The sequence below is a fragment of the Stigmatopora argus genome, chromosome 11 (genome assembly GCF_051989625.1).
Source record: "Stigmatopora argus isolate UIUO_Sarg chromosome 11, RoL_Sarg_1.0, whole genome shotgun sequence".
Classification (NCBI taxonomy): Eukaryota; Metazoa; Chordata; class Actinopteri; order Syngnathiformes; family Syngnathidae; genus Stigmatopora; species Stigmatopora argus.
In genome coordinates, this window is record NC_135397.1 from 11,703,161 (window position 1) to 11,731,114 (window position 27,954).

The window sequence follows — 27,954 nt, forward strand, 5'->3', positions numbered from 1 at the left end:
GACTAATAACCCTAACACTGAGAAAAAAGCATTTTTCCACACTAAAAATTCTGAATATTTTACGCTACGGTACCATTGAACTTTTCACTAAACCCTACGTGCAGCCAAACAAGAAAAAAAAAAACTTACAACACTTTGAGTGGATCAAAACACTGATTAATTAAGCAAGAGGGGGCCAGCAGTGTGTGTAGACCTTTGTGTGTGTGTTGGTGTGAGGGCTTTAAATCCCTTCTTTGCGTATTAATGGGTATTTAAAGATGAAACGAGAAAACCTGTTTGGAGAGTGCAGGCTATTAAAACACTCCCAGGAGGGCGCACTCACAATGCCCTCCATCACCTGCGCGAACGCCATTTCGTATTTATCGCCCACCTATTGTGTTTTCTTTTTCTCTGTGTGCAGGAGTCGTTCAAGTTCTATGCTGACAAATTGAAAGGGAGGAATATCAAAGCGCAACCCGTTGAAGAATAAAGCTCAGACCCTGCCACTGTTGTCATCCTTCCATTTTTTTTTTTGTTTTTGTTTTTTTATACATTATGTAACGTGTTCCACTTTTGTCCTGTGCTTTCGATATGACGTTGAGAACTGTGTACAGAAGTATTTATGCTAATAAATGATGTTAGGAAGTAATATTCTTGTATGAGTATTTTCAAATAGTCATTCTATGTAAATAGAGAATATGGCTTTAACATTTTTTCAAGCGTAATTTTCACTAATATTAAGAAAAGTTTTAAAAAGCTTAAGATTGCTAATTGAAAAAAAATCTAACACTAAGAACAATCAATTTGAAAATCCCACATAAAAAAGTAATGTTAAATTAATTTCAATGGTAAGAGGTTGACCAAAATAAACATTTCTTTAAATATTTCTCTACTTTTTACATGTTTTTCTGTATCTATTTATAAAAAAATAATGTTAAATTAATTTCAATGGTAAAAGAGGTTGACCAAAATAAACATTTCTTTAAATATTTCTCTACTTTTTACATGTTTTTCTGTATGTATTTAGATATATATACAAAACACTTATTTTCAATATATGCATATTTTATTTATCAGTAGATATATACGAAGCCTCATTTATTTTTAATCACACGCGCGCAGTACAAAGAGCCTTCATATACTGTATACAAACAATAATTTGGGCCAAGCAAATATAAAAATGGAATAGACTTCACTTCGTTACTGTGGTGCTTTGCTGCCATCAAGCAGTAGACTGCTATATGGCAGTCATTGCTTCACTACTTAACAAGTTCATTCATTTTCTGAACCGCTTATCCTCACAAGGGTCGCAGGGGGTGCTGGATTTTATCCCAGCTAATTACAGACACCAGTGAGTTCTTCACTATATATTCTGTTATTAACTCATATGTACATTGTTCCTTTCCAATAGATTGGTTTCCACTGCGGTGAAGCTGGCTCATTTTGGAATTCTTAAACCTTTGTTTCTGCTATGAGTTGATTGTGGGGATCACCAGTCCTGACTGGATTTCTGCTTGATGAACTTCAGGCAGAGGTAGTAGAGCGCCATGAAGACCAAACACACGGCCAGCAGCACCAGGTAACATGAGTACAGAGGATACTGATTCATTTTCATAGCCTCCACCACCTGAATACACACACATAATTCTCTGAGACATGGATTGGATATGACATTTACAAACATTTGTTCATTCCATTCTATTTCCCAAACATAACATGAAAATACTGTGTTTTTTATGACTGATACTAATATGTGAGCATGAACAGCCCTACTATTGCCTCATCCAGCATATCCTGGTTTGTGGATTGGCAACACAACAAATTCTGCAGAGTATGCAGCATTTGCAGGTACAGAAACCTGCATATCCTGGATTGTTTATCTGACCATCCTTATAAAATTGAAGGTTGGGATTCTAGTTGAGCACTTCTGACAATATTAACAGGAGAAGACTTTTAATAGCACTCACATATATTCCGTCCACTTGCAGGGTGAAGTTGCCAATGGAGATGGGGTATTTGTTTCCTCTAAACTGGACCAGCAAAAGCCCCTCAAAGCCCCAACGCATGAAGGAGGCGTGAGAAAGCCATGAAGCCACTGGAAGAGGTAATATCAAATTTTAAACATGTTCATTGTGGCTATTTGAGAAAACATTAGCTATGTGGTGTGAAAACTATGGCCTGCGGGCCAACTGCCGTCCGTTGCCCAGTTTGTATTGGCCTGCAGCAAATTCTGAAAATATTGAATATGACATGCTGAGTATAACTTAAATTCAGAGTATTCTTTTTTTTTTCTCAGTTTTAACATCAGATGGAGCTAGCAATTTAAACGGTACCCCTTTGTTGTGTCAGGGGTCAAAACCTGACATTATGTAGAATTCAACGTAATGAAACTATCCACAATTATAGTATTTTAATTTACGTACATAAACTTGTATCAAAATAATCCAATGTGTAAATGGAATTATCTTGGTTTTGATTTTCCTTGTTTTTTTAATGTTGCTGGTCATTGTCTCCATATTGACGATCTTTTTGATCGGATTCCGAACCTCTATTTAAAAAAATGAACGTGGACAGATTTAAAGTTGGCCCTCGGATCCTTTGATTTGTCTGAATGTGGTCCACGGACAAATACCGTTTGGACACCCCTGGTCGAGCGCATATTTTACTGACAATTTTAATTTGCCACGTTTGCGTACCCAACCACATGTTCTCCAAGCTGATGACAAAGCCTCCGGTCAGGTAGAAGACCGTAAAGAGCGAGTTGCCCATGAAGGCAGAGGTCTGCAAGGTGGGCAGGGCAGCAGCCACAAAGAGCGCCATTGCCCGGCTGCAGTACACCATCAGCCACACTAGCATGAAGTTGAGGAGGAAGCGGTCCGGAGCCTCGTTCAGGCCGGCCAGCCAGTAGATAGGCAGCGCGTAGACTAGAGTGAACACGCAGTGCTCAGGCAATTCCCCCAACACCTGTAGATGCAAATGGACATTTTCACAGCTGAGCAAATTTTACCATTTTAAATCAAGTCAAATTAATTTTCAGCTTTTAAAATTTGCACTAAATAAATAATAAAGTAAAATTCAAATTCAACTTGAGGTTACAGTTTTTATTTTTCAGTGCCTGTTTATGGTGTATGCAGACAGTGTCCAGCATGTGGCAAGACTGCCCTCTAGCTGTGACTTTGTGTGCTTTGTGTAGAGTTAAATCATGTTTATGCAGACTAATAATTATTAATATAATAAAAAAGAATGATCACCTTAGCAAAGAAATATGAGGTGACTGAGTACATGCCGTCCTCCAGCTCATGATATAGCATTGCTCTCTCTGCGTGACCTAGAAAGAGCATTTAGAAACTTTTGTAGCCTTTACATATTGTCACCTATCTGATATTTGACAATACTATTACGTCTAGTTTTTTGTTTGTGTACCTAAGAAGGTTGATAATGGACTTTGGATTTTAAGACATGCTGGCTGCTCAAATCATTATCTGAACAGTCAATCAACTGTATCATTTTAAGTGGAATATAAACTGATAACTGTGAGAAATTATATGGCATGCCCGAGGGCATTGAATGACATTGAACTGTAAACTTGACCAGGCGTTCAATTCCAAAGTTCTGCATGTGTATCCTCACATTTGGCTATGACATCCAGCACCACAGCGAAGGGGGTGAGCGCTCCGATCATGTAGAGCAGTGCCACTGTGTCCTGAATGGACAGAGGCTGGTCTCCGGCACCGTAGTATAGGAATCCCACCAGCAGGGACATGAGCAGGGCCTCCAGGCCGTGGACCAGTAGAGTGACAAGGTCTCGGTAGTCATTGTACATGTGACGCCTGGTGATTATAGAGATTGTTGGAGATGTTTTCCCCAAATTTTGCTAGAGATGTATGCCTGTGTTTTTAAGCACTCACCTTATGAGGATAGCAAACTGTTGAAGTCTGCCTGGAAGTCGCTCTCTCTCCTTAGAGATAACGACGACTTGGTCACCGTCTGTCTTGTCTGGCTGCAGCGAACTGCTGCCATAAATACGGGATGAATAAAGTTATCCAATCCAATCCAATCCAATCCAATCCAAAACAGTTTTTATTGTCTGATTGATTTCTAATAAGGGCTGATAAAATTCTAAGAACCAAGCAACCTGTCCGAGTGTGTCATTGAGGGGCTGCCCTTCCACATGTGGTCATCGGTATCGCGGACATGTTCTGAAAATTGCTCCGCCAACACCCGAGCCCGCTCCAGACCCTGGGCCTCTTGCTCTGCACTACGACGGTCTATACTGATCAGGTCCACTGCCACGTGCAAAAGAAGCAGCTTGTCAGCGGTGCTTTGAATTTACATGGTGAAGAAGGCAATTTGTCCTACCGTAGAAGTCTGAAGGGTTGCAGTAACGCGGGCATGGGTGGCCCAGCGCAGTGAAATACGGTACCATGTCTCGAGCGGCACCGCAGTACACAGCTGAGCCCGAAGAGAGCAAGACCACCAGGTCAAAGAGCTGGAAGATGTCGGAGCGTGGCTGGTGGAGCGACAGTAAAACTAGACGGTTCCCCCTGGCCAGGCGCGACAGCGTGATGACCAGGTTGTGAGCCGTGAAGCTGTCCAGGCCTGATGTGGGCTCGTCCAGAATCAAAATACCTGAAGCCTTGCATGGTTGGTTTCTGTCTAATAACTGAGACCCAGAGATTGAAAAGGTTCTCTTACCTGGGTTCCAGAGGAGTTGGACTGCAATGCTGACCCGCCTCCGCTCGCCCCCAGAAATCCCCCTTACGTATTCGTTCCCCACCCTGGTGTGGGCACACTGCCTCAGTCGCAGTTCAGCAATGACGTCGTCCACCTGAGAGAGTAACACGACCAAAACTGGATCAGGCTTGAATGGAATTCTAGTTATGGGTAGCTACTCTGGAACTGAATTGTAACTATAATTTTTGGTTATGTCCTCGTCACAGAGGCTTAAAAATTCATTTTCAAGCAACCGAGTTCTACTCAAACTGACCTCAGGAGAAAAATCGAATTTACCTTGGATTGGTCACCTGTTAATCGTAGAGGGTTATATGCCATCGAGGTTAATCTGCTGATGTCTAGAGTCAATTTAACAGCGGTAGTCGTTTAGGGAGGGAAAATCCCAACTTTTTTTAACCCTTCAACAGGGTATAAATTCTAGAGATCAATGAAATGGTGTACACAGTTGACTTTTATGCAGACTGCATGAAATAGAGCGACTTAATTCATTGGCTGCCATCGAGTCCGATAGTTTCGTTCATTCACAGCCAGCCCTTCAAGTTAAAGTATTGGACTTCTACTAGAAACATTACACATTTAAATTTAAAGCAGTACAATAAAAAGAGCCACATGAATGGCCGTCTATTATCATCATTGCCACTTTGAGTAATGTGAAATGGTTGTTTCTGTGATAAACTGGCGACCAATCCAAAATCATGCTATTTCACCCCTACTTGGTTGACTCCATGTTACCCGTTGGTCTCGCTGGGCCTGTGTGAAATGTGTTGGCAGTCTGAGTTTGGCCACGAAGGCGAGGGTCTCGCGCACGGTGAGGTGTGGTAGAAGGCGGTCGTCCTGGCGCACATGCGCGATGCTCTTCTTTACCAGCTGAGCCGTGTTGGGGCGACCGTTTATCAGAATCTGGCCGGACGTCACACCGCCACCCTCGTCTCGACAGGTGATGATGTCAAGCAGTGACGTTTTACCGCATCCTGCATCAAAGCAGCCAAACATTTAGAATTAGAGATACAATTTGGTAGTCTTATCAAGAGGGTTTGCCTAATCTTGTCATTTTCCGTCATGTTTTTTAAAAAAAATTTAAAATAAGGTTTATTTGAAAATAAATGATGTAAAATAAAATAGTAGTTTTTCCAAATCATACAAACATGTTACTTCTCTTTTTCTCACTTGGGTAACATAATTTCCAAAATGGCCATTTAAAATGAGATTATTGTCAATTAGTACCGGAGCTTCCGATGATGGCCAACATTTGGCCGCTGCGGACACGCAAACTCAGTTTATCGATGGCTGTCTGCCTGTCGCCTTTGATTTCCCATGGCAGTTTGAACTCTGACAACCTCTCGTACCAGGGAATCTGTGCTGCTGTGTCCACCTGTCATCACAGACAAGCACACACTTGGAGCCAGCAGTATAGGGAGCCGGCACGCACTTGAGTGACCTTGGTGTTGTCACCTCGTAGTGCAGGTTTTTCACTTCCAGCTGGTTGCAGTCACCTCTGTACGTGAAGTAGAGGCTGCTGTCCTCCTCTGAAGAGAACAACTGTGTATTTGGATGCTGCCGCAGAGGAACAAACTAAATTAGATTAGAACTTTATTTCATCCCGTATTCGGGAAATCTCCTTGGTTGCATAAGCAAGACAGACACACAAGACATTGTAGACCTAGGTAAAAAAAACTGGAGCCACACACCAGAAGTCCACAAGGTGGGGACCTTCTACAGACTGAGACTGAGGTTAAATATGCAGAATCACTCTTTCAAGCTGATCCACACAGACCCTCAGTGGTCTGGAGGTTGTAAAGATCATCTTCCTTGCCTAGATCCTCCGGAGCTGTCCTATCACCTGATCAGCAGCAGTGGAGAGGCCGGTGAGGGGTTTCAAAGCACACAAGCAGCCCAGCAAGCACCGGCAGCTCCTCCATCTGACCGGGGAGAGATCTCACGCTCCCATAACAATGATGGAATGCTCGGTCTGGAGCGTTGCCTCTTCTCCCGACACTATCATCCACTGCTCGCAGCTGATCGCGCGTTCATGACAGTGGAGGCACGGCCGAACAGCTCCAAAGAAGTCTAGGACTAGCACAAGAAACCAAACCACGCGAAGGGTGGGGTCGAACAACAAAGGTCGCTACCGCTACCGGCTGCCACTTGAGTGGCGCCATCTTGGTTGCAGTAGCAAGAACGGAGACAGACACAAGAAAAAGACAATGTAGAGTTCGATAAAACTGGAACCACACACAGGAAGACTTCCACAAGGTGGGGAACTTCTGCAGACTGAGACCAAGGTTGAAAATGTGCAGAATCACTCTTCCAAGCTTATCCGCACAGTCCCTCAGTAGTCTGGAGCTGAAGAACCAACAGTAACAGAGTACAACACCCTCAACTCCTTTTCCATCCTGGTAAGCACCAACAGCTCTTCTATCTTATTGGGGAGGATCTCACTTTCCCCATAATACTATATGGAATCATTGGTCTGAAGCATCACTTCTTCTCCCGGCACTTTTGTCCAGCTCCGGATTTCCAGCGGCATCGAGGTGTTACTCTTTCTGCTGTGTATTGTTCAAAGCTAATCCAATGTGTATGACAGCGGAGGCATGGCTGAATGGTTCCCAAAAAGAAGTAGCAGAAAGAAGCCAAGCTAACAGAACAAAGAAAGTTGTAAAAACATTAAATTAAAAAGTATAAAGTACAAAATAAGGTAAAAAGGATTGTATTAAGAAATATTAAAATGTAATAAAAAAAGATAGAATGGCTGTAAAACACGAAAAACAAATAAGAGTGTACACAGAGACCTACTGCCGCCTGACGGCACCATCTTGAAAAATAAAAATGAAAAAAAATTACTGCTCAATGATAGTCATTCTGGCCAGTCTTGGCCTAAACTATGACCCATATTTATTAACTAAGAAGTAGTATTCGTCACATCAAGGTGGTCTCAATTTTACCATGAACATGTCTCTATCTACTTGTAACTTCAGTTCAAGTTCTTTAACCTTTGAGTTCCCTGGTCCCAAACACGATGGAGTTTTCTAACCCCGTTGTGAATGGGTCAAGTAGTAAGTAGCCCAATAAAAAGAAAACAACATCACAAGTACATGAATTCCGTTAGGGTTGTCCAATTAGTGTCATTGACTCACCTGTGAGGTTCCGTTAGAGCGAGTGGGGCTATTATTTGTCTCCATGATGATGCAAGATGTGGGTTGATGTTTGTCTGGCCAAATGGTCAATGCACCCGCTATGCGTTAACTCCACGCCTTTCCCCTTCTTTTTTTGGTCTTTTTCTCCACTCGTAAGGATATGTCCCGCTTTCCTTTTTCTTGCGTCCTGCCAAGGCAAAGTCTCTTACAAAACAATGTTCCCTCAGCTCACCTGTTCCATGGTGCATTCATGGACACGCCGTTCACCTCATCTGCTTTATGCCAGCTTGGATCAAAGTTCCTTGTGATAAGGTTGCATGCCCGAGAGATGTTTATGGCTCTCTGTGTTTAGTATGCAGCAAGCTCATGTGGACGCGGGTTGACTATGAATCGACGGCAATCGCTGCAGCTGGAGCGTCGCGACCAGGACCGCAGAGGCATTGAATCCTTTAAAATGTCATCTGAGGCCATGAAAGATGGAAGAAAGGAGATGGGCGAGCCTCGATGCACCCTCAGTGTCAGCAAGATCACTTACACGGTCAGGTAAGCGCAGTAGTGGTCTACTTCTAACGTCACTATTAGTTGTCTACCCATACCGTAAAACTCCGCCTGTAAGTCTCTGTCCCCAACCATAGTCGTCAACCCTAAGCCTAGTTTGCTTTACAATATTCCATTCTAAACATTGTCATACCATTATCCCTCCTTTCTAAATTCCCATCCATAGATTGTCCTGACCTGTTATTTTCTTTGCTTTGCTTTCTTAAAGTGAGCGAATAGGCCCCTGGTGGGACTTGCCCTCCTACAGGAAGCGATGGACTCGGCAGATCCTCAACGACGTCTCCTTCCATGTGGAGAGTGGAGAAATTATGGGCATCCTAGGCAACTCAGGTGGGATGCCTAGTACAATTTTTCCTGTAAATGTTAGCACAGGGGTGGGCAAACTATTCCACAAAGGGCCGCAGTCGGTGCGGGTTTCCATTCCAACCCATAAAGAGGACATTTTTTCAACATATCTGGTGTCCTACAAGTGCAATCAGTGGATTGCAGTCATGTTCTTCTTATTTTCTGCAGAAATCTCATTGGTTAAAGTGTCTGTGCTGGATCGGTTGGAACAAAAACCTGAACCCACAGCGGTCCTCACGGACCGGTTTGCCCACCCTTGATAGCTATTGGTCTCGAAGTTCACTGGAACTCTTGCATCTGATGCCGCATGTGATGGAAAAGTGTCCTATTTTCGTGCTGAATGCACTTAAAAAGAATATTAAGCATGTGAATATCTTTTCACTGAATTTTCAGCTGGCAGGAATTGATGGGGCACTTGAAATCTTGCCCTTGAAGCAAAATGATTGGGAAAATAGTGGTCTGTTTTTGCAGTGTGTGTGGTTGTGTATTTTACAGGTTCTGGAAAGACCACGTTGTTGGATGCCGTCTCGGGAAGAATCAGGAACACTGGAACCCTTTTGGGTGAAGTCTTCGTTAATGGCAGGAAACTGGCAAGAGAAGAGTACCAGGACTGCTTCTCTTATGTGCTGCAGGTGATGCACGCTGTATATATATTTGGGTTAGTAAACTTCTCGAAGAAAGTCTCGCCAAAGGTTTCTCAGTACTTAAATTAACTTTGAAATCCTCCGTGGCCTCCTCATACTCCCAATCTCACAGTGAGAGGTGCTCAAGTGTATCCAAAGCCTGAATTAAAAACAGTCTTAAAACAGCCCCTTTCAAATTATCTTCCCGCTTGCTGATAACAGACGCACACCCCAAACTCTGTTCATTGACTCTTATGCCTTGTCATTAACTTTGACGACTAAGCTGCAGATGAGGGCCCGATATGAGCACCTGATATTAAAGTCATTCACATGAGAGACTCTGTGGAAGAACGTAATTGGACCATGTGTTAATTGAAGAAGGCATTAGGCTGCAGCAACATGCTTGAGAGTGTTCAATGTGAAGACCCTATGTTGATGTACATTATGTACATTACATGAACACATTTCATGGTGCACTTCACCACATCCATATCATGGATCGTTGAAATTCTTGACATCTTGACATCCTAGAATCCCCAACAGTTGAAAAATGCCGAAAAAATTGCAATTACATTTTTACCTAATTAATAAACCAAAATAAAAATATTAAAAACAGTAACCACACAAAGTTCACATTTCTACAAGTTATTCCTGTTGACCTTTGAGGAAACGTACACTGTCATGTCATCCCTATAGTCTCATCCATACATTTTTGAGCTCTTGTGATGCATTGTTAACAAAAATTGAAAACAATATCGTCGCACAACACACTCGTACCAGAGTCCAGTTCTCTCGTTCTTGCTCTTGTCTTGGTGAGTTCTGTTCTCAAATGTAGTCTTCCTGTCAATCAACAAAGAGAGAGTTACTGTATTTTAAAGAAATATCCTGTTTGTTTTTTGTTTTCTAATACCAGAGTGACAACCTTCTGAGTTATCTAACTGTGGAAGAGACTTTGACCTACACAGCCCAGCTGGCCCTCAAAAAGCATTCTGCCCAAGCAATCCAAAACAAGGTTTGACTATACTTAAAAAATGAGAGACAATCAATATTGTTGGAGTTTGTTTAAGATAGAAGCCATTTATCAGAGTGGTTTTTAAAGGAGAAAAAATACTTTCAAGGATGAATATAATTTCTGGGGGAAACAAATTATAAAATGATTACTGTCAAGAAAAAAATTAATCAAGGAATAAACATTGAACTGTCAAAGACGTTAATTTAATTAATGAAAAAAAAATTGAATATATAGTATGCATTATCATTTTTAAAATTATTTCCTTTTTAGAATTTACAAAACCTTGATAATTAAGACAAGACCAAATCGAAACATAGTAACATATATTAAAAGCTGAATACGGATTGGATGAAATCATCGTAGAATTTGTCCAGGTCATTTTTTTCCAACAAAATGGCTGAATTCCAAATCAGACTTAGAATATAATATTCACGATTGTTAAATATAATCATATGTTGGTTAATTTAATGTAGGCAATGAACAGGTCCCTGTCTAGTCAGCAACGTAAAAAACAAGTAGAAGAAATAAAGTAAAACAATAGTTACATCTCATTAGCTTTACCTTTGATGACAATAAATGTGTATTCCTATTTGGGAGTCACCAAGGTTTGGATGTCTTTTATTGTCAATATCAGTGATTGAGTTGTACAGGGAAAAATATACTAGTCTCATGCAGTAGTATAACAAACTAATATGGATTGGTGTTTGGGTGCGATTCACATGTTTCAAAAGGTGTCAGCAGTCCTGGCCGAACTAAGTCTGACCCACGTGGCCCGCAGTGTCATTGGTGGACGGGTTTTTCCTGGAATCTCCGGAGGCGAGAGGAGAAGGGTCTCCATCGCCAGCCAGCTCCTTCAGGACCCCAGTAAGTCAGCGCTGAGGGAATGGGGTCGGGGGGCTCACTTAGAAATGCCATAAAGTGGACGGAGAAAATGAAGTCCACAGTTATCAAAAGCAGAATGAAAAAGCGTGAGAGAGCTCAGGGCTGGTTTTATCTTGTCTGCGGAACTCCACCGAGGACGAAGGCCCTCGTCCTCATCATTCAGGATTAGAAAGACCGTACACACACACACACACACACACGTCGTGTGAGGAGTTCCTATTCGCTTCCCCTGCAATCAAGCAGAAAATGAATTAATCTCTGTTTAATTGTATTTTGGAAGACAATCTTTTAATTGTCCTCATTAAACTAATTAAGTCGTGAAGGGTCATGAGGGCTTATCCGCAGCGACTCAAGTTTAAAAGTTTCAACCTGGCATGATGTCATTATCTGCAGGGGTGATCCTATTGGACGAGCCCACCACCGGTTTGGACAGCATGACGGCCAATCAGATCGTAGTGCTGTTGGCCGAGCTGGCCCGACGGAACCGCGTGGTCGTCGTCACCATCCATCAGCCTCGCTCGGAGCTCTTTACGGTAAAAACACAGTCAAATGTTTCCAGTTGAATTAGAAACTTAGTTTTCTAATAATAAAGGTCAATTACATATATATGGGAGGGCTGGCGTTAAGTTGGCTTTCTATTTTCTGTGAATGGAGATAAATGTCCAATCAATTTTGCCAAGCAGGTTTGGCAGCGAATGAGTGGCATTTTCTTTTGGCGTCATAAGGTCAAAGGTCACAGGGCCAAAAAGAATGTATTTCTTAGACAGTGGTTTGGTGTCTCGCACCCCTTCTCTCATCATTTATTTGTGCAGGTGTTCAGCAGGATTGCAGTGATGAGTCGTGGTGAGTTAGTTTTCTGTGGCCAGCCCAACGAAATGGTGGACTTCTTCAGCCAGTGCGGTTACGAATGTCCGGAATACTGCAACCCTTTTGATATCTATGGTACGTATGTAGTAGACTCACACGTGCCATGATTAACATTGTTAAAATAAGAACGGTTCGTCATATTATATTATATATTACGTCCCAAAACAGTCGACTTCACTTCAGTGGACACGCGCAACAGTGATCGTGAGGCGGCCACCTTCCGCCGCATGCATGATATCACATGCTCCTACAGGACATCGGCCATCTACAACTGCATGTTGGCCAAGATGCAGGAGACTTTAAATGGCCAAAACAAGGCCGATATCCCCTTCAAGAGCAAAGAGTCGCCTGGAGGCGTTGCCAAGCTGGCCGTACTGCTCAGGTATTTTTTTAACCCGATTCCCTTTATAGTAACTACTTTTGTCGGATCCAATTTTATAATGGCCACTTTAATAAGCATGAATTATTCAAAAATTTAGTAATATATTGTTGTGCCACTCGCTACAAGCTACTACTGTATGGTGTCTTGGGTTTTATTTGGTAAATTCATGCAACTACCAGCCAATCAATGAAAAGCCAATCAATGAAAATGGGTAATGTTAACTTCAGAATAATGTAAAATCAAAGCCTAATACACAATATATTAAGTGCTTCTTTAAGAGGTCCTACAAAAGTTGGAATAAAAAAACCACAATGATTTTTAATGGGATTTTGATACCATTCAAAGTATTTGATGAATATTGAATCAATATTCAAATATTGAAAATGTTATGATCAAATAACTAAAAACAAAAACTGGTCCGGGTATGCATATACAGATACACACGCAGAGTAGTATGTTATATTTTTCTGTTCTCCACAGGCGCACCATGCGGAACCTGTCCAGAGATCGGATGGGGGTCCTGATGCGTCTCTCTCAGAACCTAATCTACGGCCTTTTCGTAGCCTTTTTCGTCATGCGTTTGGACGACGATGTTGCTAAAGGCGCGGTGCAGGACCGCATCGGCATCATATACCAGAGTGTCGGTGCCTCGCCCTACACCGGGATGCTCAACGCCGTCGCCCTCTGTAAGAAATGGCCGTGATTGCATCCTGTTGATGATCACTTGTTGCATGGTGGAGTCAATCAGAGGCTCAATCGTGACTGCTTCTAGATAGAAAGCCTGATGAGAATATCTGCAAATAGATGCAGTGCAATGCATCAAAACATGTTTCAGTTGATAGTCGTTCTGTATTCATTATGAAAAAAAGTGGTCAATTTAGCGGGTCACTGTACTCCCTGTCCTAATGAAGTTCCATATATTTCATTCATATTTTTTCATTTCGGAGCCCAAAAACATTAGATTGTGGAACCTGCATTTATGCTATATATATCTTGCTCTGTCCAAATATAGACACTACAGTTGAAAAGTGCTTGCTGCATGCTTTCAGATATGAACGACGACCCTCAGCACCTTTTTAACCTAGAAACCCACACTTTCTATGCAGTACTCGCGTATGTCTTTTGCGTTATCAATGTCTGTTCACTATATCAGCCTGCCGGAGTTACTGTGTACAAGGTTAGCTTTTTATGGCGCTCCTTGCGAACTGAAGTAACCTCAGATCATAACATCCAGGTCCTCATGACAATAGGAAAACCTCCCAGTGAGCCTGATTCAATACGCAGGATTCAATCCAAAGGTCATTATTAATGTGACAGTATTGTAAATTTGATCCCCTATTCCTATACATCAGTAAAGACGATTCATAGAGTCTTGGTATTTTGACGCGATGCCTCCCTTAACCCCGCTTAAACTCACAATCAGCTGGGGAATAACTGTTATCTGTGAACTGCATATTCAGATAGTGCTGATATAAGATAATAAGATACACTTCACCTTCACCCAAACAGGCTGGAGGACGTGGTGCTATACATTGGATTTGTGGGGAAGAAGAAAAAAAACCTGCAACTACAGCCAGGCTTGTATTTAGTTTCTAATACGATGTCACTGTTGCCTTTTTTTTGTAGTTCCCGCCCTGCGTGCCATTGGTGATCAGGAAAGTCAGGATGGCTTATACGGCAAATGGCAAATGTTCTTGGCCTACATCTTCCACATTCTGCCTTTCAGCATCATCAGCGTCTTCATTTTCACATCCTTCCTCTACTGGTACTGCGAGTTGCTGAAAGAACTCACTCTATACTAGGAATTTATTCATTGGCTGCCATTGATACTAAAAATTACTTGCAGTACTTAATTATTGAGGGAATAAGTTCTTTTACTTTCCATTCTAGTCTATAAAAATTTAGGTACACACTGACCAAACTTTCTTGCCCTTTTAGGACGGTGGGGATGCATCCAGAGACGTGGCGCTTTTTGTGTTTCACAGCCGTTGTGATGGTTCCTCACATTACAGGTCCCCGAATTACATCCACGCCGGCCTCTGTTTCCCCAAAGCCATGTTCTAATTTTGCTGGAATGCCTGTGTCTTCCAGGGGAGCTTCTGACGGTGGTCCTCTTGGGGGTGGTCCAGGACCCCAACATGGTCAACACTGGTGTGGCTCTCCTAAACATAGCAGGGATCCTAGTGGGCTCTGGGTTTCTCCGGTACGATAAAAGTGCTTTTTCATTTTGTGTACAGCATCTGACTGCAATCAAATAATTAAGACACCGGATTAGTGGGAAGGGGTCCTACGGTTCGGCTGAACCAAAAAAACAGCACTCCCTCAGAGTTTTGATGTTATTTATTTATATTTTATGAGTGCCCTTTGTTCATTTGGCAATTAGGTGAGGTTGATTTATAGTGTTCAGTGTGTTCTGTGTGAGATGCGTTATTGCATGAATTGCTTTGATATGATAATTTTTTTCTCGTCTATTCTTTCCATTTGAGGGCATTGTGTCATTTTTAGATGTAGTGCCTCATTCTTTTCAACAAAACGTGTTTCTAAATGTGAACAGAAGCACGGCCCAGATGCCGATGGTGTTCCAGTGGCTGAGCTACTTGACGTTCCAGAAGTACAGCTGCGAACTGCTCATCGTCACAGAGTTCCACGGTCTCCACTTCACGTGCAGTGAGTTGAGCCCAGACGCAATAATCGTTACTCCTCTGGTTGTCAAGTTGCTCTCCTGGTTTTCCGCAGATCACTCCGGTCTCCTCCCAGAACAATGCCTTATCACACAGGGCGATCAGATCGTGGATGAAGGCTACCCGGGTGCATTAACCCGTTACACGTTGGACTTTGTGCTACTCTACTCCTTCCTGCCTGCCCTCCTCCTGCTGGGTGTCATCACGTTCAAGATCAGAGACAGACTGGCACTCCATTGACTGAACACAATTTAAGGTACACTTGAGCTCAAAACAATGACTTAAAAATATATTTTATATAGATGTATTATGAGCAAAGAACAATATGTACTCCGAAGCTTACAAACTGCTCCTGATGTTTCTTCATGTCATTTTTTGTATATATATGCAACACATGATCAATAACTTGAAAACACAATCTTTGAAATTTCACTTTATGTTAAAAAAAGAACAGGAAATATGGTAATATACAGTCATTTTAATTGTGTTATGTGTCCAGTTCCAGTCCTTTCCAAGACTTTGTTGCATTTTTCTTGTATTCTTCCAACTCCTGCAGACACAAAATGTAGTTTTAAGTACCAAAAAAGTGAAAATATGCTGTGGATTCCTGCAATATCTCTTGCCCTCATTAGGATTACTAATTGGTGATCTGAGGCAAATCCAAATTGGGCTTTGCATGAGACAAGGGGTAAACCCTGGATTGTTTTCGTTTTAGGTCTGACGGACGTTTTTCTTTGTTTCTTTATTCATCAATATTTATGTTCTCCACTTTTATTTCACCAGTTTGATATTTTACAACAATGTTGTTGAATCAGGCAGGCTTGGTAATAATGAATCCAGCCAGTAATGTTACGAATTACTTCATCGGATGACACAGTATCATAAAGAGGCCTGAGGAAGTCAAAGGTAAGCATCACGTGACTCAGAGAAGTAACTACAGGTCGAGACTCACTATACTAATCCTCCACAAACATTCTTTTGGACGTTTTCCCTTTTTTTATGAGATTGTTATCATCAAAAAAGATTTACTTGTGTTGTTACCTGATCTTTCTGTGCCCGCATGGCGTCAATCTGCTGCTCGCTGTATTGCGGATCTTTGGCTGGATCGTTTACCTCCTTCTTCTCACTAGTGTTCTACGTGCATAGAAAAAAAACAGGATATTGTTTTTAAGATTAGGCAGATAGACATCCTACCTCTGGAGGGAAGATGCGCTCATAGACTTTTTTCCAAAGGTCTTTAGGGTTCCTTGCATGTAGGGAAGTGATGTCCACGTCCGTCATGGGAGGAGAGCCTTTTACAGAGAAAAAGTATGGTACTACTATAAATAAAATATTTTATTGAATGACATCTAAGCTTTCCGGAGCTGCAACACTAACCGATTTGGCTGAGGGAGTCCGAGCCAGCTGGAATGATGAAGGGCTTAGTGGAGTCGAACGACACAGTCTTTCTGGAAAGAACGAAAACAAAAAAAAATCCACAATGAACTCATAAAAATATTAATAGTTTTCTGTATATTACTACAACTTTTAAGGAGGATCTTTTCTCCGGTTAAAAAAAAGTTAAACACTATCACTGTATTTTCCTTTTCTTGTTTTGATTCCAGAATAGCATCAAGATGTCCTTTTTGTTGACTTAAAAATATATACCATCATAAATAATACATGAGTTGTACGAGAACATAAGTATTGCGTTCACCCCATATCTGCGTTGAAAGCCAGGTGGGAGAAGAAGCTCTTGGTCTTGGACATGAGACTCTCGGACTTGATGCTGCTAAACTGTCGACCAATACAAACCGCGTAAGGCGAAGTGAAACACGGCAATATGACTGCCGCGCACGTGATGAATCATCTTACGACGAGTGAGGCGGCGTGATAGTGAGCGACAAATCGCAACGTCTTGCACACCACTTTCCTCTTGTCTGACGACAATTCCTGCAATAAATTCAAAATATGAGTCTTTTGCAATTTCTTTCCAAATACCGATGGACGTGATGTATATTTTTGGGCATTTTACCTGAAAGAGGTCATACTTGCTTCCAATGATGAGAAGAGGGACCGGAAACGGGCTGATCAGTTCTCGGTCCTATCAAATCATTTAGCGTCATTACATGTGAAGTATTGATATTGGTTGTGGTATTTATTGCATGGGCTTACTGGGTAGTTTCTAGGCAAGACACGTGCAGCAAAGGGTGCCGGTGCCCGATGTTTGGCTCCCGTTCGGCTTTTCCCGACTTGTCTCGCCTGAGACGCTCCCTGCTCGACGTGGAACTGCGCTGCCTGCAGCAGCGTTTCCAATGTAGCCCACAGAGCGCATGGAGCAGAAAGATCCACCACCACAATGACGGACAGCGATCTGCGAAAAAGGAAGGTGAAGGTCGTCTATCCCGGCGCTTATTCGTTGTGTTTGCGTGAGCTACCTGATGCTGGTAGCAGTGATGGCGATCTGCATCAGATCTGATAAGGAGGTCCCTCCACCCAGCTCCCAAAGGTGGGCTATGTCTCTGGGCTAAACATGTTAGGTGTGAATCAGGTGCCAGATATAAAAAAATGACGGTAATATAGCATTTCTTGACTTCTTGGAGGAATTTCTCTTTTTGTATTGAGCATTTTGACTCATGAACGAGAATGTCCGCATAAAAAGCAGATTTTAATTATCCACATAGCCTCTTTTGTTCTTTTAATCCACATTTCATCATTTCTTATAGGTTATTTTCCACATATACTGCATAAAAAGTGTTCCAAACCGTGTTGTGTCCGGCTGCTCGCCTGCCAAACGTGTACTCCAAAGCCAAAGTGGGCTTAGCTGCTTCATCTCTGAGGTGTAAAGAAAGTAAATAGTAATGTCACTGCGTAATTTCACGTACTGATAATATTTAATACTAACCTGTCGAGGCATCTGAGTAGAATAGAAGTTTTACCCTGTTCAAAAGAAAGATCACGGTTGATTAATGAGCAACACATTGTTCCATAGAAGTTACTAAATAACGGACCGCAGCCTTGCTTCCCATGAGAAAGACGGTCCTTTCTCCGGCTGCTTCTCCCCCTTCAGCATCACCGGCGTCTTCACCGTCCCCGCTCTCTTGACTAAGGACCTCGGCGGCGGCAAGCTCCCACAACTTGTCAGTGCTGAGAAACACGACGAAAACAAGCCATTTTATATCAAATGTAGCGTATTATACACGAACAGAAGACAGATCAAAACAAACAATCAAAAATGTTTTCTCACTATGTTTTTGCCATAATAGAGGGCACGTTCAATCAGATGATAACATTCTGTTTCCACAAGACAAGACGGCGCGGGAGCGTTGTCATAGTAACCGACGCACAATACTGACGCACTTCCGCCTTTTTTTCTTTAGATTTTTTACAATTCAAATAAATATGGTGACAGGCAGGCTAAACGTAATTGAATATTGTTACAGATGTATTTATTATTGGTTACAGCATCAATACAAAATAACGAAGAATAATCAAATTTACAATACACCCCTAGTGTTTTATAGCATCAAGACCACAAAAATCATGACTATTCGACGTCATCTTCAAAACATGGGCAATTGAGTTGGGGGGACAAACCACCTCGTGGAGCGCGGTAAGCAAGCCACCATCTTTTCCACATTCCATATGGGCGTGGTTACACCTATTGTCGACGCAGCTGCCCTAAATTAATCTGATCTATTTTAAGAATTATATCGCTATGGTGGGTTTTCACTGAACATAAATTGTGTTGTGTCCACAGCTCTCTGGCTTGTGCTGGCCAGATACCAGTGGTTTACCGTCAGGGCGTTCAAGGCCTTCTCTACTAGCCTAAGAAATATCTGAATCATATATTATATTTTGTCCATCAATACTTATGAAATGCCTCTTCATGGTGCAGAGGTTTGTTCACCTGACTGCCATGTGGGCAGTTGTGGTTCAAATCCCAGTTGGGAATTATTTTTACCTTAAATAGAAACAACCTTGTGTAGTCAAGACTTTCCAATTATGACAAAGTAAAGTGTAGCCACTTCATGGTGTAGAGGTTCGTTCACCTGACTGCTGTGTGGGCCGGCAGGGTTCGAATCTCGGTGGACGATGAACCATTTTGCCATTAAAAAGACTAAGTCATTCAGTCTTTCCTTAAATAAAAGCACCAAATGACCATGTATAGGCGGGCCGCCTCGTGGCGTAGTGGGTCAGTCACCTGCCTGCGACATGGGTGTCGAGGGTTCACGTCCCGGTGTCGCCAGTCAACAACTGTATGGTGTCGGCAGTCAGCCGAAGGCTGACTGTCGAACACCACCAGGAACCCCCCCTCCCCCCAGCTGTCTTCCGGTCAGCCGAAGGCTGACCGGAAATATTGTTTTGCTAAAAAAAAATGACTAAGTCTTTATTTTAATGAAAAAAGGATTACCCATTTACTGAACTACATAGTGTAGTGATCAGTCAAACGACAGCGGGATTCGAACCCCAGCTGCCCACATGGGAGTCCGGTGAACGAACCTCTAGGCCACAAATTGGCCACACTTCACTTTGTCATTGTTGGAAGGTCTTGACTACAAATATATAGAAACAACTAAGGGAAAATGTTCCTTGACCGGGATTCAAACCCCAGCTGCCCACATGGGAGACAGATGAGTTAACCTCTACGCCACAAATTGGCCACACTTTACATTGTCATTGTTGGAAGGTCTTGACTACAAATATATAGAAACAACTAAGGGAAAATGTTTCCCGACCGGGATTCGAACCCCAGCTGCCCACATGGGAGACAGGTGAGTTAACCTCTACGCCACAAATTGGCCACACTTTACGTTGTCATTGTTGGAAGGTCTTGACTACAAATATATAGAAACAACTAGGGGAAAATGTTTCCTGACCGGGATTCAAACCCCAGACAAAGTAAAGTGTGGCCACTTCATGGCGTAGAGGTTAACTCACCTGTCTCCCATGTGGGCAGCTGGGGTTCGAATCACAGTTGGGAAACATTTTCCCTTAGTTGTAGATTTCTGATCCTGGCAACAAATAATGGCTGAAATGTGATTGGTTAAATGCTTAAATATGAATAAACATGTGGAAGCAGCGCAACCAGAGGAAAATCAATGAAAGGCAGCTGACAGACCATTTGGAATTATTTTAAGTATTTATGGACAAAATATAATTAACATCAGTCTGTGATTCAAATATTCCTAGGCCAGCAGAGAGGCCACCACTGATGCTGATACACGAACATGAACACCAGTGGAAAGCCAGGCTTCTGTTTCTATCAAGATTTTCCACTCAAAAAAGCTTGTCATGGTTTCGGTGATGAGTGAAATTCAGTCCCATCTCACAGTAATTGTGTATAAAGATCGCATGCCGTCATGACGTTTTCCTGGGCTGGTCACAATAGGGCACATTTTCTAAAAGCAGATCCTTTCTTGGTCGAATCACTGTAAAGGAATAAAAGAAAAGCAAATTGGATAGTAAAAAACACTGGAAATTATTTTGAGATCTAAATTGATTTATTTAGTGTGAAATCCAAAATAGAATAATCAACTCACAGAGCTTGTTGTTGCCGACATGCTCCATTTGAAGCACACCCCTACGTAGGACTTTTTCAACATCTGAACCCATTTTGATCATCTACGATAAACACAATTTTCATTGACCTGACTCAAGCAATGAAGAAACAGTTGCACATTTGGGTGTAAACAATGAACAATTAACCTTATCAATGTTTTCTTTTGATGATTCCTGTTTATTTTTTTGGAACTCCTCATTGATTTTTGATCTTGCCGCTGTAAAAAAAGAAGACCGGTTAGGGATTTTGAGCTTTATTTATTATGTAATATTATTTCAAACGTTCTGCCACCTAAAAAATTTGGTCCCTAGCCCAATATTTGTGTCATACTTTGTAGAATTATCAATCAGATATCATTCATTTTCTGTTTTGCTTATCCTCACAGGCATCAGAGTGAGGTGCATTTTTCAGTCTGTACATTTTGCTTTTTACAGAAGTGGAGCATTTGAAAAAATACTTCTAATTTCCCAGTCGTTTTGATAGAAGCAGATCAACTTCGACAAAGTCACTCTATTTCTACTTAGGTAGGCAACTTTTTTTTAACTGTAATGTAAACAAACTGACCTGTCAGTGCTCTTTCGTCATCTTTAAACACAGCCATCCTTGCTCTGTGCAGTGTTTTGAACACATTCAGAACCTGCACAAAGGCAAATCATGTGTTTTTAACTAACCAGAATGTCAAATTACATATACACATATATATTTGTATGAGGTAAAGTGTAAAACATTAAAATCGCAATAAGACTTGCTTGCAGCTCACCTTCACTCGAGCACCCATCTTGATTTTTGTTGCTGTTTCTACTGACTTCCGCAATGGAATGACAATTGACCAATCAGCAAATGTTGGGGATCTGTAACCCAATCATCTTTCGGCTTTTTCTTACGCATTGGACCCCTCCTCTTAGTCAACGTGCTTCTGCGCAAACATGGCTGACGAAACAGCAAAAGCGCAAGTGGCCAGAGCTGGCGGAGACACAATATTTGGCAAAATTATTCGAAAAGAAATCCCTGCAACCCTTCTCTACGAGGACGATCAGGTAGGTCTTTGATAAACGTCCCTCAATTCTCCAAACATTTACTGCAGCGAGGCTTCAGAATAAAAGTGCTTATGTTAGCTTTGTGCATAAAAATGGAATTCAAAAGGACTATTAAAGTACGTATAAGTATATATAAATAAAGGTCATATTCTGTATCAAATGTCAAATTTCGAACCTGATCAATATGTCCCCATTCTGGAAACGGATTTGCTTTAATACACTGATCTAAATTGGACATTAAAGCCAACTAACTGCATTCTTTTCGCTTAGGTTTATTTGCGTAATAATTGTAAAAGTAAATCTTTGTAGATTCGTGTGCTTTTTTACGTCTCTCGTTATTACCAAGATCAAAAAAATAATTGTGTATTTTTGTTTGTAATCGCTATTATATTTTTTAAATAACGTATATTTTCAACTACCAAAGACAATCACATGCTCTATAAAAAGTTAACTTTATCCTCAATTAGTGATTAGTAAATGCAACATAATATAATACAATATTTATCTTTTGTTTGTTCAGTGCGTGGCTTTTCCTGATATTTCCCCCCAAGCGCCCACTCACATCCTGGTGGTCCCTAAGAAGCCCATTGTCCAACTCTCCAAAGCAGAGGATGGTGATGCTGAAGTAAAGCTGAATTATTATGTGTATCCAAAATGCAAAAGGATGCCATGCTTATTTTAACCACCTGAATTCTCCCCCTTGCAGCTGCTGGGCCACTTACTGATTGTGGCCAAGAAGTGTGCCCAGCAGGCGGGCCTAGAAAAAGGATACAGGATCGTCATCAATGATGGGCCCGACGGGGGCCAATCCGTCTACCACATCCACGTCCACGTACTAGGTGGTCGTGGCATGAAGTGGCCCCCTGGCTAAGCTCTGATAAATTTCATTTTCTGTGGATGAAGTCAAATTAAATGTGGCTGTTCAATAGTGGTAATAAAATGTGATCCACTTTGCAGGGACTGTTGTTGGTTATTTAGAAATAAATTTGGCTGGGTTCTTAGGGAACATCAACACTTGGGGGGAAGACTAAGTACCCATAATACAAAGGAATTATTTGCTTTTCCCCCCTGTAAATTACACTTAATCTTGTTAATATACCTTTTTAATATTTGGATGAAAATAATGTATTATGTCACCTGATGGTGTGGGCCTTGATTTAAGAGGTGTGTAGTAGTCTCAAGTCTCCCACAAACAAAATTAAAATGCATCTGCATTGCAATCATCAATCAGAAACTACGACATTCAGGAAAGGCGGATGGCTCGTTTTATTGACATTAAAACCTATGTTTGAACAAATACAAAATACACAACATTCACAAAACAAATGAAAAAAATAAATAAAACGTAGCTTTTTCTTTCTCTTTACAAAGTAAAACAAAACCAACTGACCAAACAAGGAGCGTTAAATACAAATAAAAAGCTACCGAATCTTTACTTCAAATAATGTTTTTTCTTTTTTGTAAAAAATAAAATAAAAATAAAAATAGCGTGCGGGATTGGAAGTGATAACTTGGGACAAGTAAACAATGTAGACGAAACTGCAGCAGGCTCTTCTTGTTGAACACAAAAATGTAAATTTTTACATTATAAGTAAGCCACATATTGAGAAAAGGGGAAGGAATGGACGGAGCAAGTGACACTAATGTTACTACAAAACAACACCGGTATCCAAATGTTATAAAATACCAAGTTAATACTTTTGTTTTTTTCTTCCAAAATTTAAATAGAAAAAGTAATTGTAAATCAAAGGACTTCCATGCTGCTACAAGCTTTGTGGCACACATTTAGGAGGCCAAATAAAAATAAGGCAGCAACAATCAAAGTCAAGACCTGCACATTGCGTAATAAACTTTGGCAAGTTATTTCCACATAAACCATAACTAGCAGGGAGACAAGGCTCAGTTCTTCACTTGCTACTATAGGTCCAACTATTGGGGTCAGATTAAAAAAAAGCTTTTTTTTTTTTAAGAAAGAAAATATTTTGTTTAAAACTAGTGGTTGAAATGTAACATGGGACCACTTTCTGTATAAAGTATCTGTTTTGGAGTGTCAGAATAAGGCGGCAGTTGTATATGAGATTGAACTTCCGAAAGAAATAACATTTCTGCATTCTGTTGGTCTGAAAAGTACATGGGTGAGTCTCATTAGAGAGAGGATTTTTTTTAAGGCATGACCTTAGTGAAGAAGAGTTTGAACATTGGAAGGAAGAGAAGGATTAGATGAAATGCTCAAGTTCATTCGTGGGTTCTTTTGGAATCTGTGTGGCATTCATTCTTGAGATAAGAATGAATGATACACAGATGACTGTCTCACTTCTGCAAGAGGGCCTCATTCCCACTGGGCCTGACGCGGGCGAAAGGCAGGCCGCAGATTGGAGCCATGCCGAGACCAACGGAGACGTCCGGCGGTACGCCGGCGCAATCTCCGGACGCTGGGAGGATCTCTGCCAGGGGATCTTTGGCGGCTGAGTGCTGGGGTCCGGCACCAGGAGGCGTTTTGACGCTCCGAGGTTTGGTGGGCGAGGTGGGGCCGGCCGCGACCTCCAGCGTCCCGTCAGGGTCCAACATCAGGTTGATCACTAAAACGCACACAATACAGAATGAGTTGGACTTGCTTGACTAGCTTTTGTGTTTGTAAACACAACTTTGAGTGCACCTGCAGAGACAACAAGTATCATATGTTTAATGATAATAACGAGCTCTCATCTTTGGTCATTTTGAATTTATTTTAGTTTAATATTGTTTGGAACAAATGTTAATTTAATAGATTTTTCCCTATAATTTTCCTTATAATATTTGTAGACGGAATAGATAATTGACTGATTGTGTAATTTCTATTTTGTATTTTTTCCCCAAAGATGGTACTTTCTACATTATGTAATAGTATTAAATTTTGTTTCCCTAGCTCTCCTTGATTGATCATTGCTAGTTAAAATGAATTAGACGTCTATTGTGGTTATTGACAGTACAGTGGTACCACGTGATATAACATGCTCGTGGTATGACGAAAATTTTGATCGAATAATTCGCTCGCAATACGATTAAAATTTCGAGATGCGACGAAGCCAGGTGGCCATGACATGAGAGGCTGTTTATCATTGTAGCGCACTGTCTTTTTTTGCCGCATCTCTTTCGTGTATAACTACTATATCTACGAGGACTGAACGATTTATTCAGACGAGTTTCGACCAGGAAACGCACAACGCGCATGCGCGGGCAAAAAGAGGGCTTTCTGGGTAATGAAGTACGTATACTGGTGCACACAACACCCATATGCAATGGCACCCTTTCTCAGAATAAAACTTCATTACCCACAATCAATACGTGGGTAAGCTCAGCTATTGCATTTCCTGTTATTCTTTCTAAGGAAAGAAGCTCCCGCGGTTGCTTAATCAAGACTATTTCTCGTTGCCACGTGGTCCTGCGTTATCCTATTGTGAGGACATTTGTGTGCATCAATTTCGGAATATTTTGAAGGCAATATAACAGCAAACAGTCCATCGATAGCGAACGTGAGGGTGGAGGCGTGGCAAACCGCTAACCCGGAAAACGAAGGTAACAAAAGATTAAGACAAAACTAGAATTCAGTTTTGTGTAAAGTTACATTAAACGTATGTTTGAGTGCGTCTGTATATATTTATCCAAGTTAATTTAAATGTGTTCGTTCGTTTACGAGTGCCGTGGATAAAGTCCCCCGAACAGCCCCCCTCCGCCTCCGTGTGTGTCGTTGTCTCTCCCCTCCGCGAAATGCGTCTAATTTTACATCTATTAAACACATTTTATTACTATTAAACCACTCGTTATTTATTACTTTGTCAATATATGGCGAATTAGAAGAAATAAAACATTTTTTCCAATCCAATATCCTGTTTTTGGTGTTTTTTCAGAGGGTTGGAACAAATTAATTTGTTTCCAATTCATTTCAATGGGAAACATTCGCTCAAGTTACGAAAAGCTCGACATACGATCTCAGTCTCGGAACGGATTACGATCGTATGTCGAGGTACCACAGTAGTTGTTGTAGTAACCAATGGTTAAGTGGTGTGTTTTACCTTCAAGCTGTTTTTCGACTCTTCTGAGCTCAAGCAGCACAGAGGAGATCTCCTGAAAAAACACGGTAAGTTGCCTACCGTACTTTTATTATTTCAGTTGCGAATTGTTTTGGATGCTCGTGTACCTTATTGGATGCCTTTAAAAGTGGTACATCGCTGTCAGATGTCAGTTTCTTTTCAATGTCCGCCCAGTTCCTATCCTGATCCTTAAACAATATCCTGAAAAGTATTAAGTCCATCAGTATGAAATACAAACACATAATCATAAGGAATGTTGTTGTGATATTCATAAAAGGTGCATAACCGGATTTTCCTTGCTGTTTTGTCAGTAGAGTGTCTGATCTTGGTGGATAGCTGAGAGACAGAATGGATCAGAAGGCTGTCCAACACGGCCTGTGCGGACAGAGAAAAGTGTCAACACGAGATGTCTGCCACACGGTGGCGCTACGTGCACGATTCTCCCTGTTTTCTTACCTCTTCTCGGTTCCACGTGCGTCTCCTGAGTGCACGCGCTTCGTGGGAGTCGTGGGCGCGGGGACGGAGCTCCACCGACTTGCCGTTGATCTCCGCTGTCTTGGCTGAATCGATGACGGGAGGGATCTTCTGGAATTTCAGGCTCTCGTCAAACACTCGATCCACCAGCTGAAATCGTGAGGAAGCAGCAGTGAAAGAAGAGACATTTATTGAGAGACAAAATGCACTCAATGAGAAGAACAATGTAAAAAGAAGAATCCAAGTATAATGGATGAGAACAACTACATATAAAAAGTGCACAGAAAATTAGAATATTATAAAAATAGGTTTGGTTTGGTACATAGTTGTATACATGTGTAATTCAAAACACCTCCAAAATGCTTTAAGAAGTTAGTCTTAGGTTGGCTGAGAAAAGTTCAAACATGGAGAAGACTGCTGTTCTGACAGGATATTCCCATTTTCGGAGTACTTTTTCAGCCAATGTATTGATTAGCTGAAAAGGGAGGGAAAATCCCATCCCAAACTTTTGAAAAAAATACAAATATACAAAATATGTAGAATGAATATGAAAAATATCCTGTAAAACAATAAATCCATGGCACATATTTAAAGGTGCAGCACATCCTTTGGGTTTGAATGTGAGAAGATGTGACGTGATTAATGTAGCACAGCGAATTTAAAAAAATGAGTGGAAAAGTGAGGAGAAGAAGAAGATCAAATCAGGCACCTGTCTCATGCTCTCCTGCAAGTCCGGCCGCGTGGGAACTGCTGGGCCAACCTCTTCACGGGTGTCGATGGCCGAACCCGGCGTGGTGGCGGCCGTGCTGGCGGTGGTGCTTGGCGCCGTGTCGGACGAGCTCACCGAGTCTATCTTACCGGCCACGTCGTGGATCTCGCGCGCCAAGGTGGCTAGGTCCTTTGCCAGGTCTTGGCTGATCCTGCGCACACATGGGAATAACCTGTTAACCGTCAGATAAGGTGCTTTAGAACATCATCAAACACAAGCAACATTAAATATGCATTGAATAACAGATCAATACCTGGCTATCTCTTCGCTATGCGCCGTCCAATCCCTGATGTATTCGTCTTGCTCCTTCATACGGTGTTTTAGCACCACTCCGCCCACACCAGGCACTGCGCTAGATCCAGATCCGGATCCCGGCGTTGCGGTGGTGCCGGGTCTTGAACCACGGGCTGGCACGATGTGATGCGGCCGCGTGTGAGGGCGTCCGCCGTGCTTCGAAGAGTTGCGACCTGAGCCGAACTCTTCCTCCGAGGTGGACGCGTACTCGGGCGGCAGACGTCTCCAGCGGTTGCTACTGGACACTGGCAAAGCGGAAACAAGAAGTTTCAGTCTAACTTAAAGACATTACATCACCCAAAAATAGGTCTTATTAATAACGTTAATAAATAAGCAGGCTTGGGAGTCTGTTACACATTTGTGGAACTAGAATACTACAAAGAAATTCTATGCCAGTATCTATTATTTTCCTCTTGGGGAAAAAAAAATTAAAATGGTTGTAAAATGGCAGCTCAGTAAAGCAAAGCATTATTGAATCAGTCTTAAAATAACCACACACGGCAACAAACAAACAAAAAAAGCCATAGCAAAAAACTACATTAATGATGCCGCCTTCATCAAGATGAGATAA

At 41.7% G+C, this 27,954-nt stretch overlaps 7 protein-coding genes across 9 annotated transcripts in view; 3 read left to right on the top strand and 4 right to left on the bottom strand.

Moving 5' to 3' along the window:
- Positions 1-628, top strand: part of lrpprc (leucine-rich pentatricopeptide repeat containing) — a 49,489-nt gene extending 48,861 nt beyond the window's left edge. Inside the window, exon 38 of the mRNA XM_077614090.1 lies at positions 401-628. Within this exon, the coding sequence (XP_077470216.1) occupies positions 401-469 (69 nt within the window). The 3' untranslated portion in view covers positions 470-628. The remainder of the gene's footprint in view (positions 1-400) is intronic.
- A 145-nt stretch (positions 629-773) lies between these two features.
- On the top strand, positions 774-15,665 carry abcg5 (ATP-binding cassette, sub-family G (WHITE), member 5). The gene is made up of 16 exons (XM_077614091.1): positions 774-1,558; positions 1,968-2,083; positions 8,200-8,390; positions 8,614-8,735; positions 9,246-9,382; positions 10,287-10,385; positions 11,117-11,249; positions 11,661-11,800; positions 12,080-12,209; positions 12,303-12,516; positions 12,997-13,202; positions 14,143-14,281; positions 14,455-14,528; positions 14,608-14,719; positions 15,071-15,183; positions 15,253-15,665. The coding sequence occupies exons 2-16, from the start codon at positions 2,066-2,068 to the stop codon at positions 15,435-15,437; spliced, it is 2,013 nt and encodes a 670-aa protein (XP_077470217.1). The 5' UTR covers positions 774-1,558; positions 1,968-2,065; the 3' UTR covers positions 15,438-15,665.
- Positions 1,030-7,702, bottom strand: abcg8 (ATP-binding cassette, sub-family G (WHITE), member 8). Of its 3 annotated transcripts, none has more exons than XM_077614092.1 (12): positions 6,166-7,702; positions 5,938-6,085; positions 5,446-5,684; positions 4,675-4,807; positions 4,339-4,608; positions 4,115-4,265; positions 3,888-3,992; positions 3,610-3,809; positions 3,231-3,307; positions 2,676-2,943; positions 1,947-2,074; positions 1,030-1,606 (listed from the first exon to the last, which is right to left on the bottom strand). In XM_077614092.1, exons 2-12 carry the CDS (start codon positions 5,960-5,962, stop codon positions 1,469-1,471), a joined length of 1,734 nt encoding a protein of 577 aa, XP_077470218.1. In that variant the 5' UTR covers positions 5,963-6,085; positions 6,166-7,702; the 3' UTR covers positions 1,030-1,468. The 3 variants fall into 3 exon arrangements, with proteins under 3 accessions (XP_077470218.1, XP_077470220.1, XP_077470219.1); XM_077614094.1 differs by having other exon boundaries at positions 3,888-3,989; positions 6,166-7,701; XM_077614093.1 differs by lacking the exon at positions 6,166-7,702 and having other exon boundaries at positions 5,938-6,099.
- On the bottom strand, positions 15,664-19,760 carry dync2li1 (dynein, cytoplasmic 2, light intermediate chain 1). The gene is made up of 13 exons (XM_077614096.1): positions 18,424-19,760; positions 18,188-18,323; positions 18,082-18,116; positions 17,942-18,011; positions 17,615-17,703; positions 17,352-17,550; positions 17,212-17,280; positions 17,052-17,129; positions 16,894-16,973; positions 16,575-16,645; positions 16,392-16,489; positions 16,239-16,331; positions 15,664-15,747 (listed from the first exon to the last, which is right to left on the bottom strand). The coding sequence occupies exons 1-13, from the start codon at positions 18,435-18,437 to the stop codon at positions 15,685-15,687; spliced, it is 1,095 nt and encodes a 364-aa protein (XP_077470222.1). The 5' UTR covers positions 18,438-19,760; the 3' UTR covers positions 15,664-15,684.
- Positions 18,577-22,728, top strand: hint1 (histidine triad nucleotide binding protein 1). Its single transcript, XM_077614097.1, has 4 exons — positions 18,577-18,789; positions 21,645-21,776; positions 22,297-22,401; positions 22,483-22,728. Exons 2-4 carry the CDS (start codon positions 21,666-21,668, stop codon positions 22,645-22,647), a joined length of 381 nt encoding a protein of 126 aa, XP_077470223.1. The 5' UTR covers positions 18,577-18,789; positions 21,645-21,665; the 3' UTR covers positions 22,648-22,728.
- Positions 20,296-21,584, bottom strand: lyrm7 (LYR motif containing 7). Its single transcript, XM_077614098.1, has 5 exons — positions 21,500-21,584; positions 21,304-21,376; positions 20,886-20,956; positions 20,720-20,801; positions 20,296-20,608 (listed from the first exon to the last, which is right to left on the bottom strand). The coding sequence occupies exons 1-5, from the start codon at positions 21,515-21,517 to the stop codon at positions 20,538-20,540; spliced, it is 315 nt and encodes a 104-aa protein (XP_077470224.1). The 5' UTR covers positions 21,518-21,584; the 3' UTR covers positions 20,296-20,537.
- A 290-nt stretch (positions 22,729-23,018) lies between the features above and the next one.
- The window catches only part of cep170aa (centrosomal protein 170Aa), a 30,913-nt gene continuing 25,977 nt past the window's right edge, over positions 23,019-27,954 (bottom strand). Inside the window, exons 16-22 of the mRNA XM_077614099.1 lie at positions 27,343-27,628; positions 27,030-27,261; positions 26,303-26,470; positions 26,133-26,221; positions 25,954-26,047; positions 25,829-25,880; positions 23,019-24,355 (exon numbers count right to left, since the gene is read on the bottom strand). Coding sequence (XP_077470225.1) covers positions 24,087-24,355; positions 25,829-25,880; positions 25,954-26,047; positions 26,133-26,221; positions 26,303-26,470; positions 27,030-27,261; positions 27,343-27,628 — 1,190 coding nt within the window. The 3' untranslated portion in view covers positions 23,019-24,086. The remainder of the gene's footprint in view (positions 24,356-25,828; positions 25,881-25,953; positions 26,048-26,132; positions 26,222-26,302; positions 26,471-27,029; positions 27,262-27,342; positions 27,629-27,954) is intronic.